This window comes from Pteropus medius, unplaced genomic scaffold (genome assembly GCF_902729225.1).
Source record: "Pteropus medius unplaced genomic scaffold, Ma_sr-lr_union100, whole genome shotgun sequence".
NCBI classification, from domain to species: Eukaryota; Metazoa; Chordata; class Mammalia; order Chiroptera; family Pteropodidae; genus Pteropus; species Pteropus medius.
The window spans coordinates 8,044,431-8,069,232 of NW_024344370.1; the positions used below are offsets into that span (position 1 = coordinate 8,044,431).

At 35.6% G+C, this 24,802-nt stretch overlaps 1 protein-coding gene and 1 pseudogene across 1 annotated transcript in view; both read left to right on the forward strand.

Annotated features, from left to right (window-relative positions):
- ZSWIM6 (zinc finger SWIM-type containing 6) overlaps positions 1-24,802 on the forward strand; it is a 166,860-nt gene that overhangs the window by 117,457 nt on the left and 24,601 nt on the right. The window contains exons 3-4 of the mRNA XM_039870000.1: positions 800-948; positions 3,836-3,986. Coding sequence (XP_039725934.1) covers positions 800-948; positions 3,836-3,986 — 300 coding nt within the window. The remainder of the gene's footprint in view (positions 1-799; positions 949-3,835; positions 3,987-24,802) is intronic.
- On the forward strand, positions 24,617-24,735 carry LOC120608377 (uncharacterized; annotated as a pseudogene).

The window sequence follows — 24,802 nt, forward strand, 5'->3', positions numbered from 1 at the left end:
TTAGAATAAAAGTAATATAAAACAATACCTACAAATGTATCTTTTTAAAGAATGAACATTATTGATGAAGGTTCTTAGATTTAATTTTTTTTGTATTACTTACGAATCTTAGGCCTTACATAGGGCTTATTACATAGCTGTTATCTTTTGTATGTACTTCAGCAATAAAATATTTACGCACTTTGGCAAGGTGATACGACAACCTGGTTGAGTACGACAGCTGCACTGCCTGTTCCCATGTGGCTTGATTTCCCTTTTTAATCTTCAGTTTTCTGCAACTAAAGACTTATGTCAGCATGTAGTTTATATAGTAGCAGATAATGGTGAGAGCTTCTTGAATTAACGTAGTAAAGAATGACATATCTACTGAATTTACTTGGTTTCATATTTTCCTAATGTCTCTGAAAACATTTAAATAACATGTCTTACACAGTAGAGCTTTAGAAACAATGCATATTTACAGTGAGACATTTTTGTGACTTTTTTTTTTTTTTTTTTGAGAAAGAACCTGTAAGTTCAGCTCCAAAGGTATGGTCTCTGATCTTAAAAAATGGAAATATTTCAGTTTTAAAGTAATCTGCATTTTGGCTTAGCACAAATCAGGAAAGTCCTGGAAATAAAAGAATTATTCCTATATTTATTTTCAGTCATAAATTTATATGTATAATTGAAATTGAGATTGGGTTCAAAAGTGTTTAGGCAAAAACTACAGAATCTTAATTATTTTCAAGTTCGTTATCAGAACCTTTTTAGCACAGAGTTCTTATCTAGCATATGTGTTTTTTCTTTTTATTTCTAGGTGCTCCTGATCCAACAGCAGGTGCTAGTATAGATGATGAAAACTGCTGGCACTTAGATGAAGAGCAAGTTCAAGAACAGGTTAAACTGTTTCTTTCCCAGGGCGGGTACCACGGATCAGGGAAGCAGCTTAATTTGCTCTTTGCAAAGGTATGATTGTTTATTTTAAAATAAATATTCTAAATATATACATATATTAAAAAGTATCTTTATATGATCATGTTTACTATAGGGTAAAGACTTTTTTAAAAAAATATTTTTTAATGGGGTCTAAGGTTAATAAGGATCTTCTGTGTTGTTACACAGCCTTTAATTTGCTTAGGTGTCCTTAGATGTGGGGCATTTTTGTCTCTCGGTTTCTGTTAATAAAATGGTGACAATTTATACAATTTTGAAAAACCTTTCAATACCAAAAACAATATAAATAACTTAATGTTATTTAAAATGCCCTCATTTCAATTTTTCTCTTTTTTTAGTTAATTTCCCAAGTAGAACATAACCTTGAATACAGCCCTAAAAAGGTGCTTTATATATTTAGTCTAATGTCAGTCTTTAAATTTGTTTCAAAAGCATAGACTTTGGAGTCATGCAGACCTGGATTTAAATCTAAGTTCTAAATCTTACTAAGTGTGTGAACCTTGGAAAGTTATTTAAATCAGTTTCCTCATCTTTAAAATTAGTTCATAATAGCATTATCTCTTCAAGTTGTCGTGATCATGGTACTAAATGATAATGATGTCTAACATGTAGTGGGCCTTGGTAAATGTTAATTTCATCAACAAAATTTGATTGGCCTAAGACAAAGTTAACTTCGTTTTAAGTTATGTCTCAGCAGAAGCTGTATCTGTCGCTTTGCATAAAACTTTTAGTACCATGAATATAATTATAAATACTGAATAAAATGCTTTTTTATTAGTATTAAATCAGTGTCTTTTCATTGGGAAGATTTTTTTTTTAGTTTAGGAGAAATAAACTCTGTTACTTGTTATGGCAGAAGATAGTGTATTCTGATTCATCAGTACCCTCTTAATATTTACCTATATACCATACATAGGTTGCCAGTTTTCCAAGATTTAGATTACAACGAAATACATTTAACTCTAAAACTACTTCACACATGATTTAATCATTCTTTGATAACTCATAGACATTTCAAACTCTTGCAATGCTTCAGGGTCAACAGTCTGAAAATTGCCATTAGGCTATAGATGTCCTACTTGAGTATTGGTTAATAGTTCTGGTTTATATGCTTAATAATAAAGCATTTATTTTCATTGCTATATCTAGCTGAGTAATAGGTTGTAGAAATTTATCAGAAAAGTAAACATTAAGTTAAATTTGTGGTGGTCATATTAAAGGTTTAGTATATTTAGACACACGGGAAAGTATTTCATAGATTCTCATGGCAGCAGAGACTAAGTACATTGTGGCCTAGTGGAAAAAATGTGAAAGAGGTATTAGACCAGCTAGCAGTTGGTATTTTTATCCTTATACATGATGTATACATTATATATGCTGTAAGAAGTAATATCTCATTTTGGAAATGGCATAACTTTTAGAGTTAACTAGGGTTAAGACAGATCTAGGTTCTGATCCCAGTTGTTCCTCGTCCTTTGGGCAAGTTATTTGACTTTTCTGAGGCATGGTTTTTTTAATTTATAAAATGGGGATTATAATCTGGTCTCCTTTATTTGGTATAAAGATTAATGGTAAGTATAAATGTAAAACTCTTTTTAGCACAATGTCCAATAAATGGAAAGTGCCTTTCTTTCTCTTGATCTTCATCTGTTCATGACTTTAGTGCTTCCATATTGGTAGTAAATTTTTTTTAAGATTACTGAAATAACCTTCCTGGAAGCAAAACCTTTGTGATGCAGTGTAGAAGTACTTTTGAGTTCTGTACAAAGCTCATATTCTAAAGCCTGTGAGGGGGTTCCATCAGCTGCCAGGGTGTACAAGCTTGAGGCAGGATCTGTTGATCTGGAGGTTTCAGTTGCTTTATTGGAGATCTGCCATTTACTCCTTTATTTGCCTTTCACATAGAGAGAATCTTGAATTAATGGACTCACCTCTCCTTTCTCACTGCTTGTGACCTTGCTCTAGTAATTCCTACAGGGAGAACTGGTGTTCAGCAAGGGTTTTTATTTGTTGAACACAGAGCTCTACATGCTTTTGGAATGGATAGATTCCTTTCATTTAGGGTTTCCTGTAGGGGGACTTAGCTTTCTGTTTCTTTTTTTCCTTTCTTTTATTTGGGAAATGCAGCACAAGAGTAATGGACAGAGCTTGAGGTTCCAGTTTGAGAGGCTGAGGTAACTTTTTAGGTCAGTGGTTATAATTCTTCTTCATGGATCACTCATTTAGAGCCTAGAGTTCTTGAACCTACAACCCTATCCATTTCCTCTTACCATTGCAGAAACAATCCCACATAAAGGAAGAAGCATGATATTGCTCTTAATGTCAAAAAACGTCAGTGACAGAATTTACTGAAATTTACCTTAAAAACTGAATATACCAAAAACTGTTGAATTGTACAGTTTAAATTGGTGAATTGTGTGGTATATGAATTACGTCTCAATAAAGCTTTTTAAAAAATAACCAAAGAACAGATGCTATTATAAACATTATCAGATTAATATAGAAGATCCCTAAAGAATTCTCAGTAGACTGCTTTAGGTCCTGCTGCTTTGGTGGTAATCAGTTTGAGAGTCAGGAAGATGCCAGAATGCTTTGTCTTGTTTGTTTTGGTATTGTTTTTCTGTAGGATGGCAATTTTTTTTTTTTTTTTGAATTGGGAAGTTAGCCAAATTTCTTTCCTCATGCAGATTCCAAAGCATAATTTAAAAAGTTAATGGTTAGTTCTCTAAATAAATTGCCATTTAGGATAGAGACCAGTTTTTAACAACTTTTGTACACTTTAAGAGGGCTGGTGTCAAGACTTAACCTCCCCTGTCACCAAGAAAAAATAAAGTGGTCTGTCTCTGTATTGCTGTTTGTTTTTGAACATTTTTCTAAAGGTCTGTTTTTTCCCCACTAGGTGCGAGAGATGTTAAAGATGAGGGACTCTAATGGGGCCCGCATGTTGACGTTGATAACAGAGCAGTTCATGGCTGACCCTCGTCTGTCACTTTGGAGGCAACAAGGCACTGCGATGACTGACAAATATAGGCAGCTCTGGGATGAGCTGGGTAAATATAAATTTACTGACACGTTGCCATTGACTTATATGGATAAAGACCATGTTGAATGTTTAAAGAACATGGTCAAACTATTGCTGAAGAAAGAGCTGCTGATATATGAACTTGTTGCCATTATATACCATTTAGAAAGAATAGGAAAAATAAGGACATTGTGGGACACAGTCTTGGCAGGGTTTTGGGGGAATTGTCTGATCTTGAGGGGAATGCGAGCACAGAAATCTGCCTTTAAATATTTGAAAAAAAGTAGTTACATCATTTTAAAATCGGTATTTTGTATAATAGAGGTGGTTACTTGTTTCTAAAATAATATTGTAATCAGTTCAGCTAAAATTTGGCCATTTTCTCCTTTTCCCTACGTTAAAAGTATCAAAAGTAGTTTAAACATTCATTTTACATCTTGACTGCTACAGACTTAGATGAATTGCTGACTGTCAGAATGGAAAAGATACAGCAAACTCTGATTTTTATTGCTTCCCAAATCCTTGGTGGTAAAGATATCAGTGTAGCAGGTGGTTGAAAAATGAGAAGTCTATTAGTCATGTCCACTGGGAAATTTTGGGGGCTGACATTTGTTACCTAATAATGCTCATTGCTAGGGAATTAATAATGTATTTGTTATTTTGTCTTCCTACTAAGAAATCTATGGGTGACAAATGGAATTTTTGACAAATATCGGTGCCTGTATTAATTTCGATTTCTGAATATATTTACTAAAAGATCTTGGTCTCAATGCAATTGAGTAGCAGAACTCTTCACTCATATTCTCTCTTCCTCTTGACTAATGATAGAACACACATGCTGATTGATCCCACATCTAGTCTAGACCAAGAGATGCTGTTGTTCATGAAGATATCACATGATCATAATTGGAAGGGACCTTTGAGGTGAACTCTTTCACAGATAGGGAAATTAAAGTCTGGGGAGGTTAGGAGACTTCCACAAGATGTAGCAACTTGGTAAAGAATTTGATGTCCAAGTTTCCTTTTTCCTGTTAATAGAATGTGTGTTCAGGACCTTGGCTGTGAGTGGCAGTCTGCCCATCTAATTTTGGTATTTTCTTTGTGTCACGTGAAATAATGGTAATGACCTTCCCTCCAATTAATCTGTAACTACAGTAGATAGTTTCAGTATATCGGAAGGATGTTTGAGGGCACAGTGTGGTGGTGGGGGAACACAGGTATAATGCATGGTTTAAATAACTAGAATACTGAGCAATTTACTTTTCCAAGTAAACCCTTTTTGATTTTGTTATTGTACAGTAAATGCTAAATTGAGTAGTTGGTTTATGACAGTAGAAAGGACTAGCATTAAAAAAATTATAGTGAAAGGAATCATTTAAAGAAAACTTACTGTATTAATATTAAATGAATAAAATTTAATCCATTTTCCATTTGCCCCGAGAATACTTGCCAGCAGCGCTTGAGGCTGCAGCGTTTACCCCAAGATAACTCACAGATTACAGTCTTAACTTTACCCCCAAAGTTTGCCACGAATATCTCTCTTTTATTGTTATTTTTGCATCACTCTTGTATGTCCATAGTCTTTGGAAACAAATGACATCATTCTATTTATAGCATTCTGTTTTTAGCAGTGGTATTTCCATTTACAAAGTATAGTAATTCTCAATCATGGAAAATATCAAATCCTAGAAAATGTAGCATTGCTACACGTGACATTAACATCCTTCTCAAACAGTTGTTAGCCAAAGGTTCATTTGATGAATCCAATTATGTATACATTTCTGTTACATTAAGATTAGAGACAAATTCCGTTTAGAAATAACTCCAGGAACAGTTTTTATATTTTATTTTGACAGTGAAAACCAGTCAGATTTGCTTCAGCCTCAAAGAGCTTGTTTATGTAAAATTAAATTAGCACTAGCAGCAGTTGCACTTTTTTTTTTTTCCCTAAATGGGAAATGGGCTAAAGAACTTTGGTACTTAGAGAAGCTTAGACTTACAAATAACTAATTAGGAAGAAAATATGATTAAATTTTTTGGCTACCCCCCAAAAAAATACAAGTGATATAGTCAGAATTTCTGTAGTTCACATTTAATCCATTAGTCACAGCTTTTCCAAGTTGGTTTTGAAAATTACATACCTCAACCTTCAGTTCAAAGTACAAATTCTCATTGGGTGAACGTTTCTACCAGCTGATTGTAGTTGTAGCCTCTGATAGACTACTTTCCAATTATGGGCCAGGCTCTATTCAAGGTCTTTGATTTCAGTCCAGGATGAAGACTACATCTTACCCTTGTTTTCTTTTTTTACACGTGCCCCCCTTCACTCCCACCCCCCAATTATTACTTGGCGGCTACAGATTCTCCTATGTATTCTGATGACAAGCAGAGGTCACTTGCCGTTTTAATGGGGTCTAAGTTCTGTGGAGAATCCCACATAGAAGTAACGATAACTATTACATCTTAATAGTCATTCACCAAAAAATTAACTAAAAGTTGCTTCTGGACTACAGAACGAAAGGAGTTTGGTTCTTAATAAAATGGGGGAATTTGACTTTGTGCCCCTGTGCAGGGCTCTCATTGCTTCAAGGCTCTGCTTTGGAATTAAATGCTGAGCACTGCCAGATGCCAGACATTGAGAAGAGGCTGAGTTTTGTCGGCAAATGGGATCTGCAAGTTAATTGGTGTTTTCTGCAGGCTTCTGGCTGTGAAATGAAATTGGAAGCCCTTTAGCCACATGGATAATACAGGACCTGAATACAAATGTCACATGTCACCATCAGGACCCACTGTGAGACAATAGTGTTCCCACTCCAACACTGCGCCATTACAGATCATTTAAATATGGGGATTACATTTAAACTAAAAGCCCCATTTGCCTTTTACTGCAATTTAAATGTCCTCTTAGCAAAAGCTAAGTGACAAATTAAATGAAAAAAGTGCCCACATTTTTAAAGCTGTAATGCAAAACAACCTTTTATTGCTTCTCATGTGCCACGAATGAATCATTATACTTGTCAACCCTAAACCAAGCCATAATTGGAGCAGCTACTGTTATCAAAGTGGGGCCGCTCTGTGACAGCTTAATAAAGCTGAAACTGTTAAATTAAATTTCAGATGCTTAACTCCTTAGCACCAGTGGATTCGATGGGTCCATTTCTGGCAATGGCCAATACACCAGGAAAAAAAAGATTCCTGGCAAGAAAACCTTAATCTGATGAAAGTGTACAAGTAAGAATATCTCAGCCAAGTAACTCTGCTACTTGGCAAAGGGTTTTGGAGACATCAGATTGTTAGCCAGATTACAAAATTTTATTTTTTCATAGGATCAGATATCCTCCTCCCCAAGATTTACAATATTCCAAGTATATGGGATTTATTAAAATTGATGTGTTAGTGTTTCAAAATTAGTTTTAAAAATAACATTAACTTTTTCTCTCTTTCAAATAAATAATGTAAACTTTTTTGATGTAGCAACAGGCCCATTTTCTTTCTCCTTGCTCTGGCTAACAAAGGGGCTCATTATGCTCAAATCTTCCTTTCTAAAGTAAGTGTCTAAGATAGTCATTTGGTCTGAGTTAATTTTTGTGATTTACTCCCTGATTTTCAAAATGTAGTATGAAATAAATACAGTTGCATATTATTAAGCTCCTGTTTAGTGCATTTCATTTGCAGATACATTTATCTTGTATGTGTATCAGTTTTTCATATATTAGCTTTACTTTCTCTACTTGGTGTTCGTTTTCCTAAACATACGGCAGCCTTCTCAAGATGAGTGTTGTGTCATGATCAGCTATGAGAAAATGTGTACATTAAAATCTTAATACAGAAAGCCCATTGCAGTGGTAGAGGCTGCACATTTGATAGAGGCTACACATTTAGTAGAGCTATAGAACACACCTCTTCAATTGCAGCCTTTCTTCTGTGATATGCAAATTTTCTGGTAAACAGGTCCCATATATAACCCTTGGATTTCAAAGAACAACCCATCTCCGACTGGTGGATTGGTAGTGAGCACTCCTACTGTTAGCCCTAATGTCTGTCTGTTCAGTGCACTTAATTACCATGGGGGTCTTTAGGGACGAGGGGATGTATTGTAACCTCTCATCTGTGTTGATGGGTCTCTTTTCCTTAAATGTCTTCCTAGACTATAATTTCACTTTGCTTCATAAAACTATAGGTTGTGGCTGCCAGTCTATTAAAACCTGATTAAAATGGATGTCATTAGAGGAAGCAGTTAAATAAGATTTAATTACAGTTTTATCACAGGGAAAAATTCTTAAATTTTCATTTTCAAATATTGCATAATATGTTTTTCTTCCCTCAGATTTTAAACTTTACTTCTCTCTGAGCTGAGTCATGTGTTTTGCTTTCTGTCATGTATGTAAACCCTGTTTCTTAGGGAGAGGCCACTGCAAGAGCCTTGGCTACTCTGAACTGTGCTCATTCAGTTCACAGGAATGAGATGGTACCTCTCAAAGTTCTTTTCAGAGCTTTTGATCTAGGTACCTAACTCTATGTGAGCAGAAATAGCCATAGTTAGATGTTTCTTTCTAGTTTGAATTTCATTGTAAGGTTAGTTTGACCACTGTTATTAAGCAACAGCTATAATATTTCTGGATAGATTGAGAGGGTATGTACATTCAGGGCACTTGGAATCAGCATAAATCTGTATTTAACAGTGAAGAACTTAGTCCAACCATTGGGACCACATTTAGTTAAAATACTAAAAATTACCTAAATGGACCTAGAGAACACTGTCCCTCTACCTTCCTAGATACAAGTAGTCATCTCTGTGAGCCTGTTCTGTACCCATACACATTATTCTTGAATAAGGGAGAAAACACACTTAAGTCACACATTCAAAAAGATACGCTAAGTAGTTTAGGAGAGCCTTTGTGCACAGCTAGAAATAAGATTCTAAAGGCTCTGCCTTGGAGGTAATTGTGGAGAAATTTCTGGGAAATGCCATCTTATATCTCTGAAAGCAGTAGGCTTAGTGATCCCCCACCCTCCCTCACCCTCCACCACACACACACCCCACTGTTTGAGCCCCTTACTTAATTTCTATGGTAAATTCAAACTCAAGCTTTACACATTTTGGAGTTGATAGTGGTTAGTGAATGGTAAGGAGGAACTGCTTCTCATTGAGAAACTAGGAAGCATTCCAGTGTGGTTTGCCTTATAAGTAGTTACCTCTTTGCTGGTGCCATGGAGAAAACAGCAATTCCCAGAGCCCTGTTGTGGCAAAAATGTATCAGTACAGACTTGGAAGCTTCCATGTACCTGGGACTGTAGAATGTAATCCTGATGAACCGCATTATCAGGGATTGCTTGTTACCTACGAGTTTGTCTTCCCTGGGCACAAGGAGAATACAGCTTTACCACTTATACCACCTCAGTGCCCTCTTGTTAACCCTTCTTCCTAGAAGTCTTATTGTGATTTCTCTGTATCAGTATGTCTTTAAGCAGTGCTATGTCCAGAGGAATAGATGTATTAAATATTTGATTTTACTGTTGACGATGGTAGTGGTAGTAAGAAGGGATTATAGAGATGCAACCATCAGGAGACATGAGAAATTAGAACAGGCATGAATAAACTGAGGAGCACTTTGATAGGGTTATTTAATCACATCTTGGTACAGATATGTGTACAGACTGAATTTAACATGGTTTTACAAGATATTCATGGAGGTGATTTTAGGGTAGAAGTAGTGAGAATACTCCAGAAAGAAAGAATAACGTGAACAAAGACAGGGATGAGCTCAATGAGGGAGGGAGGTATAAAGGGTTGAAATTCATTATAAAAAATTTTGCCTTCAGGATTTTCAATCCAACCTTGTTGTTCTTCCCTGTTAACTTCAAAGTGAAGAGAGAAAGAGAGTAGACATTACAGAATATAGATTTTTGCTTTGTTTTATTTCCCATTGGTCCAGCTACTAAAGATAACACAGATGCCAACACTTACTTATCAGGCACTATGTTGAGCACTTAATTTATGCATTATTTTATTTAATTTTTAAAACAACCCTGTGAGGTAGGTACAGTTATTAGCCTTAATTTTATAGCCAAGTTAACTGAGGCTTAAAGAGACTACTTGCCTGAGATCATAGCAGCAGAGCGGGAATTTTATCCAGATTTCATTGATTCCAAAGACTTAACCACCGAACTAGACACTGTCCTCACCTTATTTTAAAAGACTGTAAAATGCCTCTCTGTCAGGCAGTCTCTCTGCTCAGAGTAGAGCAGTGGCAATGTGAAGCTCACCTAGGTGGCCATACCATCTCATAAAACTGCCTGGCCTGCTCTGCCTACTCATGGTCCTGTGGCCCTGATAGCAGTAGTCAGTAGAGCTTACCTAGTTGCATATCTGCCTTTCTGGAGTCACTAACTTCAGACTCCGAAAAAACAAGCACATTAATGCAGAATAGCCAAATACATGTCATTGATTGAGAACTGTGTTATATAATAAACTGAAGCTTATCATAAAATGCAGATACTACATACTGCAAGTGGGATATGGTGAATTTTTTATCTCATTTTCCAGTCCCCTTTGCCAAGGAGCCAATGAAGACCCTAGTCTATATCAGTCCCTAATGATAACACGGTTGTCAACACTTGTTTGCCCGATGTGGTCTCTAAGCTCTGCAGACCCCTCCTGCACAGGGCCTGGGCTGTCCTGCTCTGAACAGTGTCGAGCCCTCCTGTCTCAGTCTCTGCTTTCCCCCTCATTATTCAGAGCTCCCTCTAAATACAGAGGCTTTGTCAATTGTATTGCTCAGGAGGTTTTGCTTCCCTCCAGCGCTGTTCTCAGAATGCAGTCTACTGCTGGGTCTTCACTACTGGGGCCTGGTTTCTTTTTCTGTTGTGTGGGGCTACTGCTTTCTGTCTCTTAAAACTGAGGCTTTTGTATTCTTGAGTCAGAGGCCTCTGGGTTCTGCTTTGCTGAGGATGGGAAGGAGGGGTTTATTCTCTGCTTCTTTAAGTAGGCAGAATAATTTCTAATTTGGGTCAGAAGTTAACCAAAAGAGAGAATGGATATTTCTAAACAGTGAGCCAAACCTATGATAAATACTTCCTGTGTAATACTATCAACCATCCTTTTCTTGACTGCAACTTCTAGGGTTTAATTAACCATTCAGTACCGTGCATGGGAAAGAGTAGAAATAAAGAAAAAATTTTAAATACATCTTAATAGGAAATAGTAGATTCTCAGGATTAAAAGAGATCTTTACAGATCATTTGAACCTATTATCTAACCAAGTAGAGATTCTTAATGATAGTCAATGTCTAAGTTATTTAGGTGTACAATTGGGTAATTTGTAATAACACTTGGGGATCACTTTCTTGTGTATTTTTATAAAATTCTATTCTAAATACCTTGGAGATTTGATTAGGAGTTAAGATGCCTTTTGATTCATTGTAGTACACTTTAGTGGTCTGTATTGTATATGTAGTGTGCTGGTACATTATTTATATCAAGAATGAGTTCCAGTTACTTTTTTATGCTATTTTACTATTTATAACATGAGTTCATTGGTAGTAGACACTGTTCTCATATTAATAGGTAACGGGAATGTCAGAGCATTGGTATAATGTGTCCTTTTCTTCCTCACAACATTTTAGAAAGGTTTTCTTCTTACTTTTCCCACTTCCTAATAGTTAGTTTTGCATTTGCCCTCAAGAAACTGCCAGCAAAGGGAAATCTAACTGGGGGAGTCTCCTTGCTAGATTGTGGATCTCTAGAGGGTACCGTCATGATAGAGTTGGAGGAGTGCGAGAGTGAAAATGAAGAAAGACAGGCTGGGGATAATTTTCTTTCACCATTTCTTACCCCGATGTGGCAGCATACAAAAATTAACGCGGTCTGCGAAGCCTGATTTTAAGCCATCTGAGATTCCCAGGGACTTCATGAGGAATCAGAGATGCCAGGAGCTAGAATGAAAGAACTAGAAGCCCAGGACTAAAGTAGCCATATCCACAGGCTACTCTCTGTGTGCCAACACCTGTGCAAGGTCCTTTACAAATATTATTGTGTTAATTTAAGCGTAGGTAAGTTAATGAGGGGGGAGGAGGACTGAAGGAAGTGATTAATGGTTGTCCCTTAGACAGTGGGTTTCAGACCCTGCCTCACAGAGCCCCTGGAGTGGGAGGGGAGGAGGAAAGTCCAGATGAGAAGGGGGTAGGTCCTTCTCAATCCCAGCAGAGTGACTTTCACCACTTTATGTACTAGGTTTTTCCATTAAAATTTCTCTAGAACAAAGGATTCTGAAATTTAAAGTGCATGCTTGATAGTTACTATCTTCATAGACTTTTAAATAGATGCTCCTCTTAGAGATGTACCAAAGAATGACTTTTTATTCATAAAAATAACTTTCTCATATGTTTTAGGGGGATGTCAGGCTGGTAAATGATTTGCAACAGATGAATTTTTGTGTTTTATTTAAAAATTCCATGTTGAAATAAGAATAGGATTCTGTGGTAAAATATAGGTATCTTCTGATATTAAATTATTTGGAAGAGTTAGTAACTGGTCATAGGGCTTTCTCAGGCTCTGATCTAAAGATGAATAGCCAAGAGTAGTGATAGCAGTCGTTCAGAATGCAGCTAACTCAACACCTTAGGTTGCAAAGATAACCTTTGAAACAGAAACCCAAATCTCTGTGATTTTGAGCTATGACCAGCCAGACCTTGCTGACCCTAGGTCAGGCTTCCCAGCCCCTTTCATTTGGTGTTACTTTAGTAAATTTCAAAATTTGCTTCAGCAAACCTGGAGGAGAGAGTGGGAATCATTCATAAATTAGGAATCAAGTAGAATTAAGTGATCAGCGGTCCTGAAATGCCTTAGATTGTAAGCCACAGTCTTCCTTTGTGGATGAGCAAGGGCTGAGGTACTTAGATGGGAGGAGCCTAAACAGGGTATGTGGGTCAAATTTAAGCTTGGAACTGCGAGAAAATCCCATTAGAGGAATGCTTTCAAAATGCCACCAAGAAAACAAAAGTCTGATCTCCAAGATCAAGTAACCTGACAGTTTGTTTTGACCCCACTGCATAGTTTCTGTCTTTAATGGAGCATCTAAACTAATTTCAAAGCCATACTTTTTCATCCATGTGTTAGTGTCCAGTCGATAACACTACCACCTTTTCCCCTTCTTGCCCATTAATTAGAACATTGAAAGTGACTCATTTTTTTTTAAATTAGTTTTCTTGTAAAGATGAGGGGGAAAAATTTGCCTGGCCAGAGTTGGTGCTCAGTAAGTATTTGTGAATAAAAAAGTGAATGAATAATTAAGTTGTAATGCTAGACACCTATTTGGAAGCATTAAGAAGTGAGTATTTTTGGTGTACTGAAAACAGTGATTGAAAGGCATTGATTTTCACTGTGTCCCCAGTTTTCTTTTCCTATCCTTCTGGTTTATCTGACCTTTTCTGCCCACACACAGGTGGATCTTCATGAGTGCCTGTGTACGCGCATGAGAACATACACACACACACTGAAATATAAACAGTTTAGAGTACAGAAGGGCAATGATTTCCCCTTGCCATCAATGCTGCAGGTAATCTATTGCATTAATCAGCCAGCCAGTGGGAAATGCATGGGGAGTGATTATACTATCATACACAATACAATCAGCATGAAGCACTTGTCAAGACCAATACATCAAAGTTTAATTCAGTAATAGAATGAATTGGAATAAAATGAAACATTCTGTTCTCCAAGAAACTCAGTACCCATCACAGGTTCTTTCTGAACTTCATACAGTAGTCAGTGCATTAGAAATTGTTTTTATGACTAAAATTGCAGGTCTCATAGGATAGAATACTACAAGCCCTTTTCCTTGCTATTCTTGTACAACCATAGTGCTAGTGTTTACTCGATCATCAATAGTCTATAATCATAACCATTGGTAAATTCGATTATTTTTGGTAGAGCTCCTGATTATCTTTGGTCCTAAACTGTTTCTCCATGGTAAGTGAAAGGAAAGTTGTTGTATTAGTGGCTCAGGGAAGCGCTTATCCATAAGTATGGCCGGTGGACAGTGGAGTGCCTTACCAGAATAGCAGATAAATTAATAAGAACCTACTGTTTACAGTGCCCTATGGTAGGCACTGCTATTGGGGAGCTTATACTCTAGTTAGAAAACAGAATGAGTAAGTGAAAAATAAAGAAAAACAGCCCAAGACAGCCTAAGACAATCAAAGAAGTGAGGTTATATAAGGTAACATGTGTTTCAGAAAATTTTGAGACTAGATCTAATACATTTCATATTATAAGTCACTATTCTGTGTCATTTTGTAATACATAGTCAAAAGTAATTCTTTACCACACTTAACCAAGCATGTTTTTTTTCAAAGGGGAATATAAAGAACAGAATTATTAGAGCCAGACACTAAGAATGGATTCTTATCCTCGTATTTACTAGCTGTATAGCCCTGGACAGGTCCCTTATCTGAGATAGAACATCGGTTTCCTTATCTGTAAAAATGAGCGTAATGTGGATTCTTGAAGCCTAAAATAAGGTAATTTAGATAATGCACACCACTTTCTCATTCCAAGAGTCTTTTATCTATGTTGGGAAAGTGAATTCAGTGGGAAGCTTGTAGGAGAGAGACATCCTGAAGACCTAAAGAGTATTTGCAGAAATAGATTTATATATATAGACTTGGAGTCAACACTGTTGGACAAATCATGGAACTGTTTGTGAAGACAGCTTAATTAAGCAGCCAGCTCAGAGTACATGGAAAATGTGTTTGAAGATTACCACAGTTCACATTCTTTCTCACTAACTTTTGTCTCTCAGAATAAGACATTGTCTGTCATGGTGACTTTTTTCCTTTCTGATTTTTTCTGTCCTTCCTACCTTCCCTCCTTTGAAAATGAGAAGGGCAGTGAGTGGTGGAGGAGCTGGCTCTGGTCATTTCCTATAGAATCAGGTGCCCAATGAGGGAGATCAGGCTGGTTGTGATGAATATTGCTTGTTGACGTGACAGCACTGACAAACCAGATGGGATGGGAAGACTGCATCTTAGGTGGGGGCCACGGGTTTACCCAAAAGGAACATTATCCAGGACACCAGTGAACTGTTTTGGAGTACCTGTGGTTTATTTTATTTCTTGACAACAAAAAGATAGTTACTCTACTTTATTCTTTTCTCAGAGCCTGGTTAAATGATAACCGTATGCCCCTTTGCTGAGGGTTTAGCCCTGCAACTAAGTGATCTCAAAAACTTTATAGTATGCCTGAGGTTTTATTTTCAAAATTTCCCAGAGTCATTTTAGTGAATTAGAAGCTAGCATATCAAATTTAAAGTAAGGAGAATATTTTTACCAGTTAAACTTAATTTCCAAAAATGGCTGGCTGAATTATTAAGACTGGATTGTACTGAGAACATACTATAATTAGGGTCATGGTTTTCGTGTGTCTGACCCAAGAAATTTTGTGACTGTAGTTTTGTTAACACAACTAATTATGCCAGTGATCTCCTATGTGTGACTGCAATTAGGCATTTCATGGCCTTTAAATAAGTATAATTAGTTAATTGGATCATGCATGAAATTCTAGCCTCTTATAATAGCCTCTGAGAACAAAAATAAATATGCTAAATATTGCAAATTGTTTTATAACTGTGGAACCCTGAGAAATACCAAAAGTGATTGTGTTACTTGGCCTGCTATTTCATAGGAATGAACATACTAAAAAGTAGAAATTAAACTTTCCATGCATAGAACAGTTGTTATTCTCCACCTTTGAGACAAAAGAAAGGAATTCACTGACCTTTCTTATTTTCACCTTTAGAGAAGGTGATGTGGCCCTGCTCCTCTGCTCCCTCTTCCCCTGGCCACTTCCTCTGTGCTCTGTCCATCTAGCAAACAGGGAGAAGAGCAACATTTATCAAATATTCCAAAGTGTTTTTATAGAAAATGTGTAGCTTTTACATACTGAATTAATTTGTATATTTACAAAAAACCATGAAGTAGAAGGAACTTTAAAAACAAATTTTATTGACTGTGGGTGTAAGCAATAGATATAGAATGGCCAGCTGATTTATTCAGTCACAGGTCATAATGCTCCACCCAGCAGGCAAAGAGCACACTCTGTCACACATAAGTACATTATCCCAGAAATGCTGACGCAACTGCAGTCTAACAGACCTCATAGTACATTATCATATTTTCAGAGAAAACAGATCTCTTCTGACTTGAATAATCAATCTTGAATTGTAAGTTGAGCCTTTGATTGTTTATCTGCTGTTTTAATCTACAGTGAAATTACTTATTTGCTATGCCTGTCAGCCCTGAAAAATGCAGTTTTCTTTTTTTAATTAGGCTCTTTTTAGATGGACCTGTGTAGGTTTTTATTGGATATGTTTTCTATACATGTGAGAGATATGTTCTGAGTACATAAGGACACATGGATAAAATACAGAGTTTGTTAGCTGTGTCATACTTTTAGACAGTACTATTATCATTTGTATTATACTGCTAAAATACGAGGACGGGAATGATAATTCTGTCAAAAGACTAAAATCATTAATATAAGAATTCTCATACGCATACCTGCACATACGAATCCTAATTTATAGAAATACTTTCCGACCACATAGCTAGGTAGAAGGCTAAACACCATGATGTTTAAGAATATTGGTTGAGGGGAGAATGTGGGTCTGGTAACAAATCCTGGCTCTCATCTTTAATAGCAACTCAACCTTTATACTCCTCTCTATACTTCGGGTTTCTTATCTGTAAAAAGTTTTTTAGTGAGGGTGAAATACATTAATATATGTAAAATACTTTGCACAGTGTTAGTATGAGGTAAATATTCAATAAATGGCAGCAAATATTGTCAGGTAGATAAGTAAAGATGCCATTCACTTTTAGAAATATGTTAGCTGAAGTAGATAGAGAGCGATCTTTGTACCCTGAAGACAGACATTTTAAAACTTTAAATGTTGACTCTAATTAGAAACTTAACATGTGTAACCTGATATTGTTAGTATTTTCCTTGAAGGGATAAAAAAATTAGCATACAAACCAGCATTTAATATTGTGTTAGATACCTTTTATGCTGTTAAGTTTTCATAATGACTTATTTGGTTTTTGCTTGACTTGCAGCTCTTCCCATATAGTGAGTGATTTATTTGGATTTGACTATTTTTTAACTAACAGCATTCTCATAGTCATTGATAATATCTTGGTTTTCCATTGTGTAATCTAGCAGATTTATAATTTTTCCTGATAATTGTGATAGATTAAAGATGACCGCAGATTCCTTGCTGCTCTTATTGAAACTCAAGGTCTGTATTCTCTCCTCTTATATCTGGCCAATTTTTATAAATGTTTTTACCAACAGAATATGGCAGAGCACATGCCAGGCCAGTGTCTGGGCACAAGCCTTAAGTAACTGGAAGTGTTTACTTCCTGTCTCTTAGAAGGGTCTATCCTGAGGCCCTGAGTTTCTATAAAAGAAGCCTAGCTACCCCGACTGAGGCTGACTAAAAGATGTTTCTAACTAAAAGACATGCTGTGAGGAAGCCCAGGCTGTCCATGGAGAGAAGTCCTGTTGGGGCAGAGGGAAGAGTAAAGAGGAGAGAGAGAAGTTTTGACCTACAGAATCATGAAGTGCAGTCAAACAATGTTGAAATAAGCCAGTAAGTTCAGGGTAGTTTTCTGCATAGTAATAGATAACCAGGACAGTGGTTATATATCTGACAATACTCCATGCTTCTCCTAATGGTTATTTTTCAAATGCCACATGTCTTTACCAGTGTAGAATATACTAATATATGAAAAGGAAGTTCTGTTATTTCAATGAACTTTACCCCCATGTTGGACTAAGTCGGATGTTTGTCAAAATTGAATCTTTATTATTAGGAAATAGTGTAACATGATCCTAGAGGATTCTGCAGCTCCATTTTATATTAGTTTTTGTTTAATAACTATTCTTCCTCACCTTCATATTCTCATACCAAATGTCACTTGGTTTGACTTCTGGCTTTTTCCCCCTCCAGTAATAAGAATTTGGGTACTGATAACTTTTAATTTTGAGTTCCTATAGAATAAGACTGTGGAACCCAGAGTGTTGAAACTAAAAAGGGAGGCAGAGTGGATGGTAGACTAGAAGTTTAGGCCAAGATGCTAAGGCGGATGTGATGGGGAGACTGAAGGAAGAGTCTGCACAGGCTTCAGTACTGTACTCTTTGTCCACCCTTTCTCATTAAGTCACCATGGACAGAGGAAATGTTATGTAACCCTGTAGGGTTGGGAACGAGAGCAAGAAAACCAGAAGTGCCTCCTCCATATGGGTAGATATGGATGAAATTATCCAAAGCATCTTGGACCTCTAAGTGACTCTCTGACCCTGGATGGGGCCACGGAGGCTAGAGACGACAATATCTATGGAAAAACAAAACATATTTGAAAGCTTATTAAAGCCAAAGAGGAAAGGGGAGACTAAAATCTGTTCCTATCCAAAATCAAAGAATCACTTGCAATCTGACCCCTCCAAACTTATTTTAATCTTTGACTCTCGATTTCTTCAACATCGAAGTCTTTCTACACATGTGTTTGCAGGAGTGTACCTTTTGGAACTGGGTGAACTTCACAGTTTTCAGAACACTTCTGCATATATTATCTTGCTTAAGCCTAAACAGCCCTACGAAGTAGGTGGGAATTATTATCCCTATAGTTTAAATAGTGAACTGCTGCTACAGGGAGTCTAAATGGGCTTGCTCAACTTCTTGGGGCTGGTAATCCATATCTTTCCAGATCAGAGCTCGTTGATCAAACATATATTCTAGTTAGAAATGTAAAGCAGTGGGTATGTGAGGTGGGGCAAAATGGTGGTGATTTGTCCATCTAAATGTTTGATGGAAAAGACTAGCCTTCAGGGCATGTGGAATTCATCAGTTTTTGTTACCTACATTTGCTGGGAATCTGGGTGCTTATCCACTGGCACTATTTTTTGGTGGAATGCAAAAGTAAGCAAAAAGGCCTTTGTGATGTTTTGTCTTCTTCCTCAGTGTGATTCTGCCTGTGTTCTCTGACTGTTTGGTCAGTGAAAAGACACTGATTTAATATTAATAAAAAAGCGTTTTATTCAGTATTTATGATTGTATTCATGGTACTAAAAGTTCTATGCAAAACAACAGATACAGCTTCCGCTCACATAACTTAAAACAAAGTTAATTCTTCGGCCATCATATTTTGGTGATGAAATTAACATTTACCAAGGCTCACTTACATATTAGTAGATTGGAAGCATTCACCATGTGCAGAGAATGCTTTTTTCCCCTTCTTCCCAGAGAAGTTCCTTTCCTAGTTTTGGCTTACTTTGGCTTGTACGTTGCAGTGCATCTTTTTGCTGAAATCACTGAGTGTAGATTAGGTAGAGTAGTGGAAAAGAGAGCAAAAGCATGCTAGATGGTGGAGAAAAGCTAGACTAGAGCTAAAATGTGCCATGGATAATTCAGAAACCGAATGATGCATACACCAGTGATTCGTTTTGAGGCACTGAAGCTGGGAAAGCAATGTAAAGGTATTGAATTCATTTTCATTGTAATTCATAGCAAATAATTAAGCATCCTTTGTGAAAGAACCAGTAATATCTTTCCAGATGCCAGGTCCTTTGCTAGGTGCTAACAATGGTAAGTTCTCACTGAGTTCTCTGTCCTGTTTTTGTTTGGGTCCTTAAAAGGGTTAATATTTCCAAGAGACAAAGGAATGAAGTGTTTGATCATCAAAGAGCTTTATTTTTAAAGCTACAGATGTTTCAGGCATGTGTTGGAAGGGAAGGAAAAGAGATCAGTGCCCAGGGTGGAACTTTGAAATGATAAAATTTGGAGAAGGACTTACTCAATTTTGTTAACTTGATTATTAAGGCTAATGACAGCTTTTGTATTGGTGACTGTTAAGATAAAAGACCATATCTATTATAGCTCTGAACTTGCATCTAACATTAAGAACATCCTTTCATCCTTGTATAACCTTTTTTTTTTCCTACTTTTATAAATGGTACTCTTTTTTTGGTAAATTTTGATCTCTAATTGTTTAATAACATTTTAACATAGAGATGTACAGTTAGCTTTTTGCTTTGAACTTGTATCATATGACCTTGCTAAGCTTATTAGTTCTAGGTGCTTTTTTGTAGGTTAGTTGTCTGCAAATAGAGGCTGTTTTATTTTTTCCCCTCCAGTCTATGCCATTAACCTCCTTTACTTGCTTTATCGGCTGGCTAGAACTGCCAGTGTGCTGTTGAATAGGAGTGGTAAGAGCATACATAAATCTTTGCCTTGTTTCGGTGTCATGGGAAAAACATTCAGTTTTTTGCCATTATTATGTTAACTGTTTTTGCTAACACCTTTTATCAGGTTAAATAAATCTGTTCCTAGTTTGCTAAGAGTTTTATTTATTATGAAGAGATGTTAAATTTTGTTACTTGATTTTTCTGCATCAGTCGAAATGGTCATATGCTTTGTCTTCCTTATTCTGGTAATACTGATTGATTTTTAATGTTGAACCAGCCTTGCATTCCTAAGATAAACCCTACTTGGTTGTGGTGTATTTTCTTTTATATATATTTCTTAATTAGATTTGCTGATATTTTGTCAAGGTGTTTTACTTCTCTCTTCAGGAAGGATGTTGATTTGTAATTGCATTTACTTGTAATGTCTTTATCTAGTGTTGATATCAGGGTAATTCTGGCCTCATAACATGAGTTGGAAACCATTCTCTTCTCTTTTGTTTTCTGGTAGATATTGTGTAGAATTGGTATTATTCCTTTCTTAAATGTTTGGTAGAATTTTCCAGGGAAACAGCTGGATCTGCATTTAGAGATTTTTAACTGTAGATTTAATTTTTTAAGTAAATTTATGACTGTTCAAGTTATTATTTCTTCCTAAGTAAACTTTGGTAGTTTGTAATTTTTAAGGAATCTGTCCTTTTTATCTCCGTTGTAGAATTAATGGGCGCAAAGTTGTTCATAGTATACCCATATGAGCCTTTTAGTACATCTAGGATCTGTAATGATATGCCGTCTTTTATTCCTGAAACTTCTCGTTTGTCTTTTTTTTCCAGTCAGTTTGGCTATAGCTTTATTGATTTTATTGATCTTTTTAAAAAACCACCTTTTAGGTTCATTGACTTTTGGCGGGGGGCAGTTTTCAATTTAATTGATTTTTCATCTGTCATTGCTTGCCTTCAATTTGCTTTGGCTTTGATTGCTCTCTCTCTTTTTTGGGTTTTTTTTTTTTTTCCTGGTTTCTTAAGATGGATATTTAGATTATTTTAATCTTTTCTTGTTTTCCAATTTAAGCATTTAATACTATAAATTTCTCTCTAAACTTTTTAGCTATAGATCACAAATTTTGATATTTGTATATTCAGTACAAAATATTTTTTCCCTTGTGACTTATTTTTTTATTCATGAGTTAATTAGAAATTTGTTATTTAGTTCCTAGATATTTGAGAATTTCCCAAATATCCTCTCGTTACTAATTTCTAATTTGATTTTATTACACCAAAGAATATACTTTGTATGATTTCACTTCTTTCGAATTTATTAAAGTTTGCTTTATGGTCCAGAATATGGACTATCTAGATGAATGTTCTTTGTGCATTTTAAAAAGAGTAGGATTTTGTTTTGTTTTTCTTCAATTAATGTTTATTGCAGTGTTCTATAAATGCTAATTAGATTAAGTTGGTTTGATAGTGTTGGTTAAGTATTCTTAATCCTTTCTAATTGTCTATCTATTTGCTCTGTTAGTTATTGAGAGAGGTGTATTGAAGTCTCCAGATACGATTATGGATTTGGAGAACTGATCCTTCTATCATGTTATGTTCACTTTATCCCTTAAGTTTTTGTCTGATATTAATATGACCATTCCTGCATTATTTTGAAAATGTTTGCATGGTATAGCTTTTCCATCCTTTTCCATTTAATATATGCCATTATATTTAAAGTGTGTTTCTTTTACACAGCATAAAGTTGGGTCTTGATTTTTAATCTGATTTACCATCTCTTTTAATTGGTATGTTTAGACTATTTACATTTAATATAATTATTGATGTGGTTAAATTTAGGTCTACCATTTAATCATTTGTTTTCTATTTATCTTCTCTGTTTTTATTATTGTTCTCTCTCTTCTGCCTTCTCAATATTTTAGATTTTTTAGTATTTCATTTTAATATATTGTCCTTTTTGTTTGTATCTCCTTGTACTTTTTAATGGTTTCAGTATTATAATAATCATATCTAGCCTTAAACAGTCTACTTTGTGTTAATATTTTGCCACTTTAAGTAGCATGTAGAGTCTAACAACCATATGGGTCCCTTTACTCTCCCTCCTTCATGTTAGTTTTCATGTGTATTACATCTACATGCATTTAAAACACCATAAAGCAGTGTTTAGATTTTTGCTTTCAATGGCCATACTTATTTTAAAGAACTTAAAAGGACAAAATTAGTCTGTTCTATTTACTTGAGTATTTATTATTTTTATAGCTCTTCCTTTATTTCTGTAGTTCCAAGTTTCCCTCTGGTATTATTTATTTTCAGCCCGAAGAACTTCCTTTAACTTTTCTTCTAGATCAGGTCTCTTGACAACAAATGCTGTTAATTTTCCCTGATCTGAGAATGCCTTTATTTCAACATCATTTCTGAAAGGTATTTTTGCTAGCTATAGAATTCTAGGTTGACACTTGAGTTTCTTTTAACAATTTAAAGATAATATTCCACTGTCTTCCGTTCTCTATGATTTTTGTTGAGAAATCTCTAATTTATTTGAGTCATTCTTCTATACGTGGTATTTCATTTTTCTCTGATTGCTTTCAAGGTTTTCCTCTTTATCTTCGGTTTTCAGTGATTTGATTATGATATTTGGGCGTGATTTTCTTTGAGTTTACCCTTTTTGTGGTTAACTGAGTTTCTTGGATCTATAAATTCATCTCTTTCTCCAAAGTTGGGAAGGTTTGAGTCATTATTTCTTCAAAAATTTTCTGCATCTCTGTCTCATCTTCTGGGGTTCCAGTGACACAACTGTTAGACCTTTTGCTGTGTTCCTACCTGTCTTTAAGGCTCTGTTCATTTTCTTTTGATTATTTCTCTCTATTCTTCAGATGAGATAATTTATATCTTCAAGTCCACTGACTTTTCCCTCCATCATGTCTATTCTGCTATTGATTCCATCCATTGAATTTTTTATTTTAGATAGTTTTTTTCAATTCTAAAATTTCCACTTAGTTCTTGTTTATAGTTCGTATTTCACTTCTTTCAATAGTGTTTACCTTCATTTCATGGAGCACAGTTATAATAATTGCTATATAAGTCTCTGACTGATCATTCTAACATCTGGTTCATCTTGGTTGGCATCTCTTGATTGTTTTTTCCCTTGAGAATTGATCACATTTTTCTCTTTCTTTGTAAGCCAAGTAATTTTGGATCCTGGACATTTTGAATACTGTGTTGTGAGAGTCTGGGTCCTATTAAAATCCTCTGGAGAATTTTTTGTTTTTTAAAATGTATAATCAACCAGGGTAGATTCAGAACATAAGATCTGTTTCACCATCTTCGGGTGACGATGTCAGTAAAGTTTTCAAGGCCTTGCGTGCTTCTTGGGGTCCGTCTCATGCAATTGAGATGTTACCAGGACTTGTGCCCTTTGTACACAGCATCCAGGATCCTCTCCTCTCCAGCTCCTGAGTGGGGTCCATGTCCCCTTTTCCCAGTCCTCTCACCAGCTAAATGAAGTTTCTCTCAAGTTTTTGCTGAATATGGCCTCTACAAAGTTCCCCAAATGGGGCTAATCTTATGTCCAAGCCAGGAGAGAAAAGAGGGGAAAATAACAGGAAATCACCCCCATATGGCTTGCTTCTTCAAGTTTTATTTTCTCAGTCTGCCCGCTGTTGTTTACTTTTCAGAGTCCTCACATTGCTGCTTTTTGTATTTTGTTCAAAGATTTGGTTATAATCATCGAGAGAAAATAAGCTGTATTGGGCTTACTCTATCTTGACTGATCACATTTTGTTTTCATTTGGTATTTAAATATATAGAAATGTAAATTATAAATATCTGTGGTTTAGATAGATTGTGGTCACTTTTATTTCCTATTGGTAAAAGTTGTTTGATATTTAAAATATCACATTTTCTAATTGAAGAAGCTTGCTAATTTTAAATGTGGAAGAATGTGAAGCATCTCATTTGGACAGACAGAACATAAACAATGATCATTCCTATCTTTATTATTCACTTTACTAATACAACCGATTAAAATACACAAAGACCCAAACATATACATACCTTTTCAGAGAAAAAGTGTTGTGAATGGCTTTGAAGTGCTGGTATCTGTCTTGTTTTGAAATTAGTAAAATAGAACTTGAACTTTTAAAACTTGTAAAATATTTGCTTGAATTAGCTACTTCTTTGAAGTCTGTAGAAAGGAATAATAAATTTTATCAGTATCTTAATTCAGATTATGAGTTATGCCCCCTAAATTCATTATAGCTTTTCCTTTGAGAAACAAGTGAAATTTTGAATTAATTTTTAGTAATATCATTCACATAAAGACATAAATTTGGTGACTTCATTTATATATAAAGATAAGTACCTGATTAAATCATTTAGAGAAGTATGTTAAAGTGAATTTTATTTTTAAAAGATTATTAAGTCTACGGCCATGCCACCCTGAACGTGCCCAATCGCATATGATCTCGGAAGCCTAGCAGGGTCGGGCCTGGTTAGTGTTTGGATGGGAGACCACCTAGGAATACTAGGTGCTGTAGGTGTTTAAAAAAATTTAAAGAAATAAGACTATTGATACCATAGATATGCAAGCTAATTAATAAACATAAT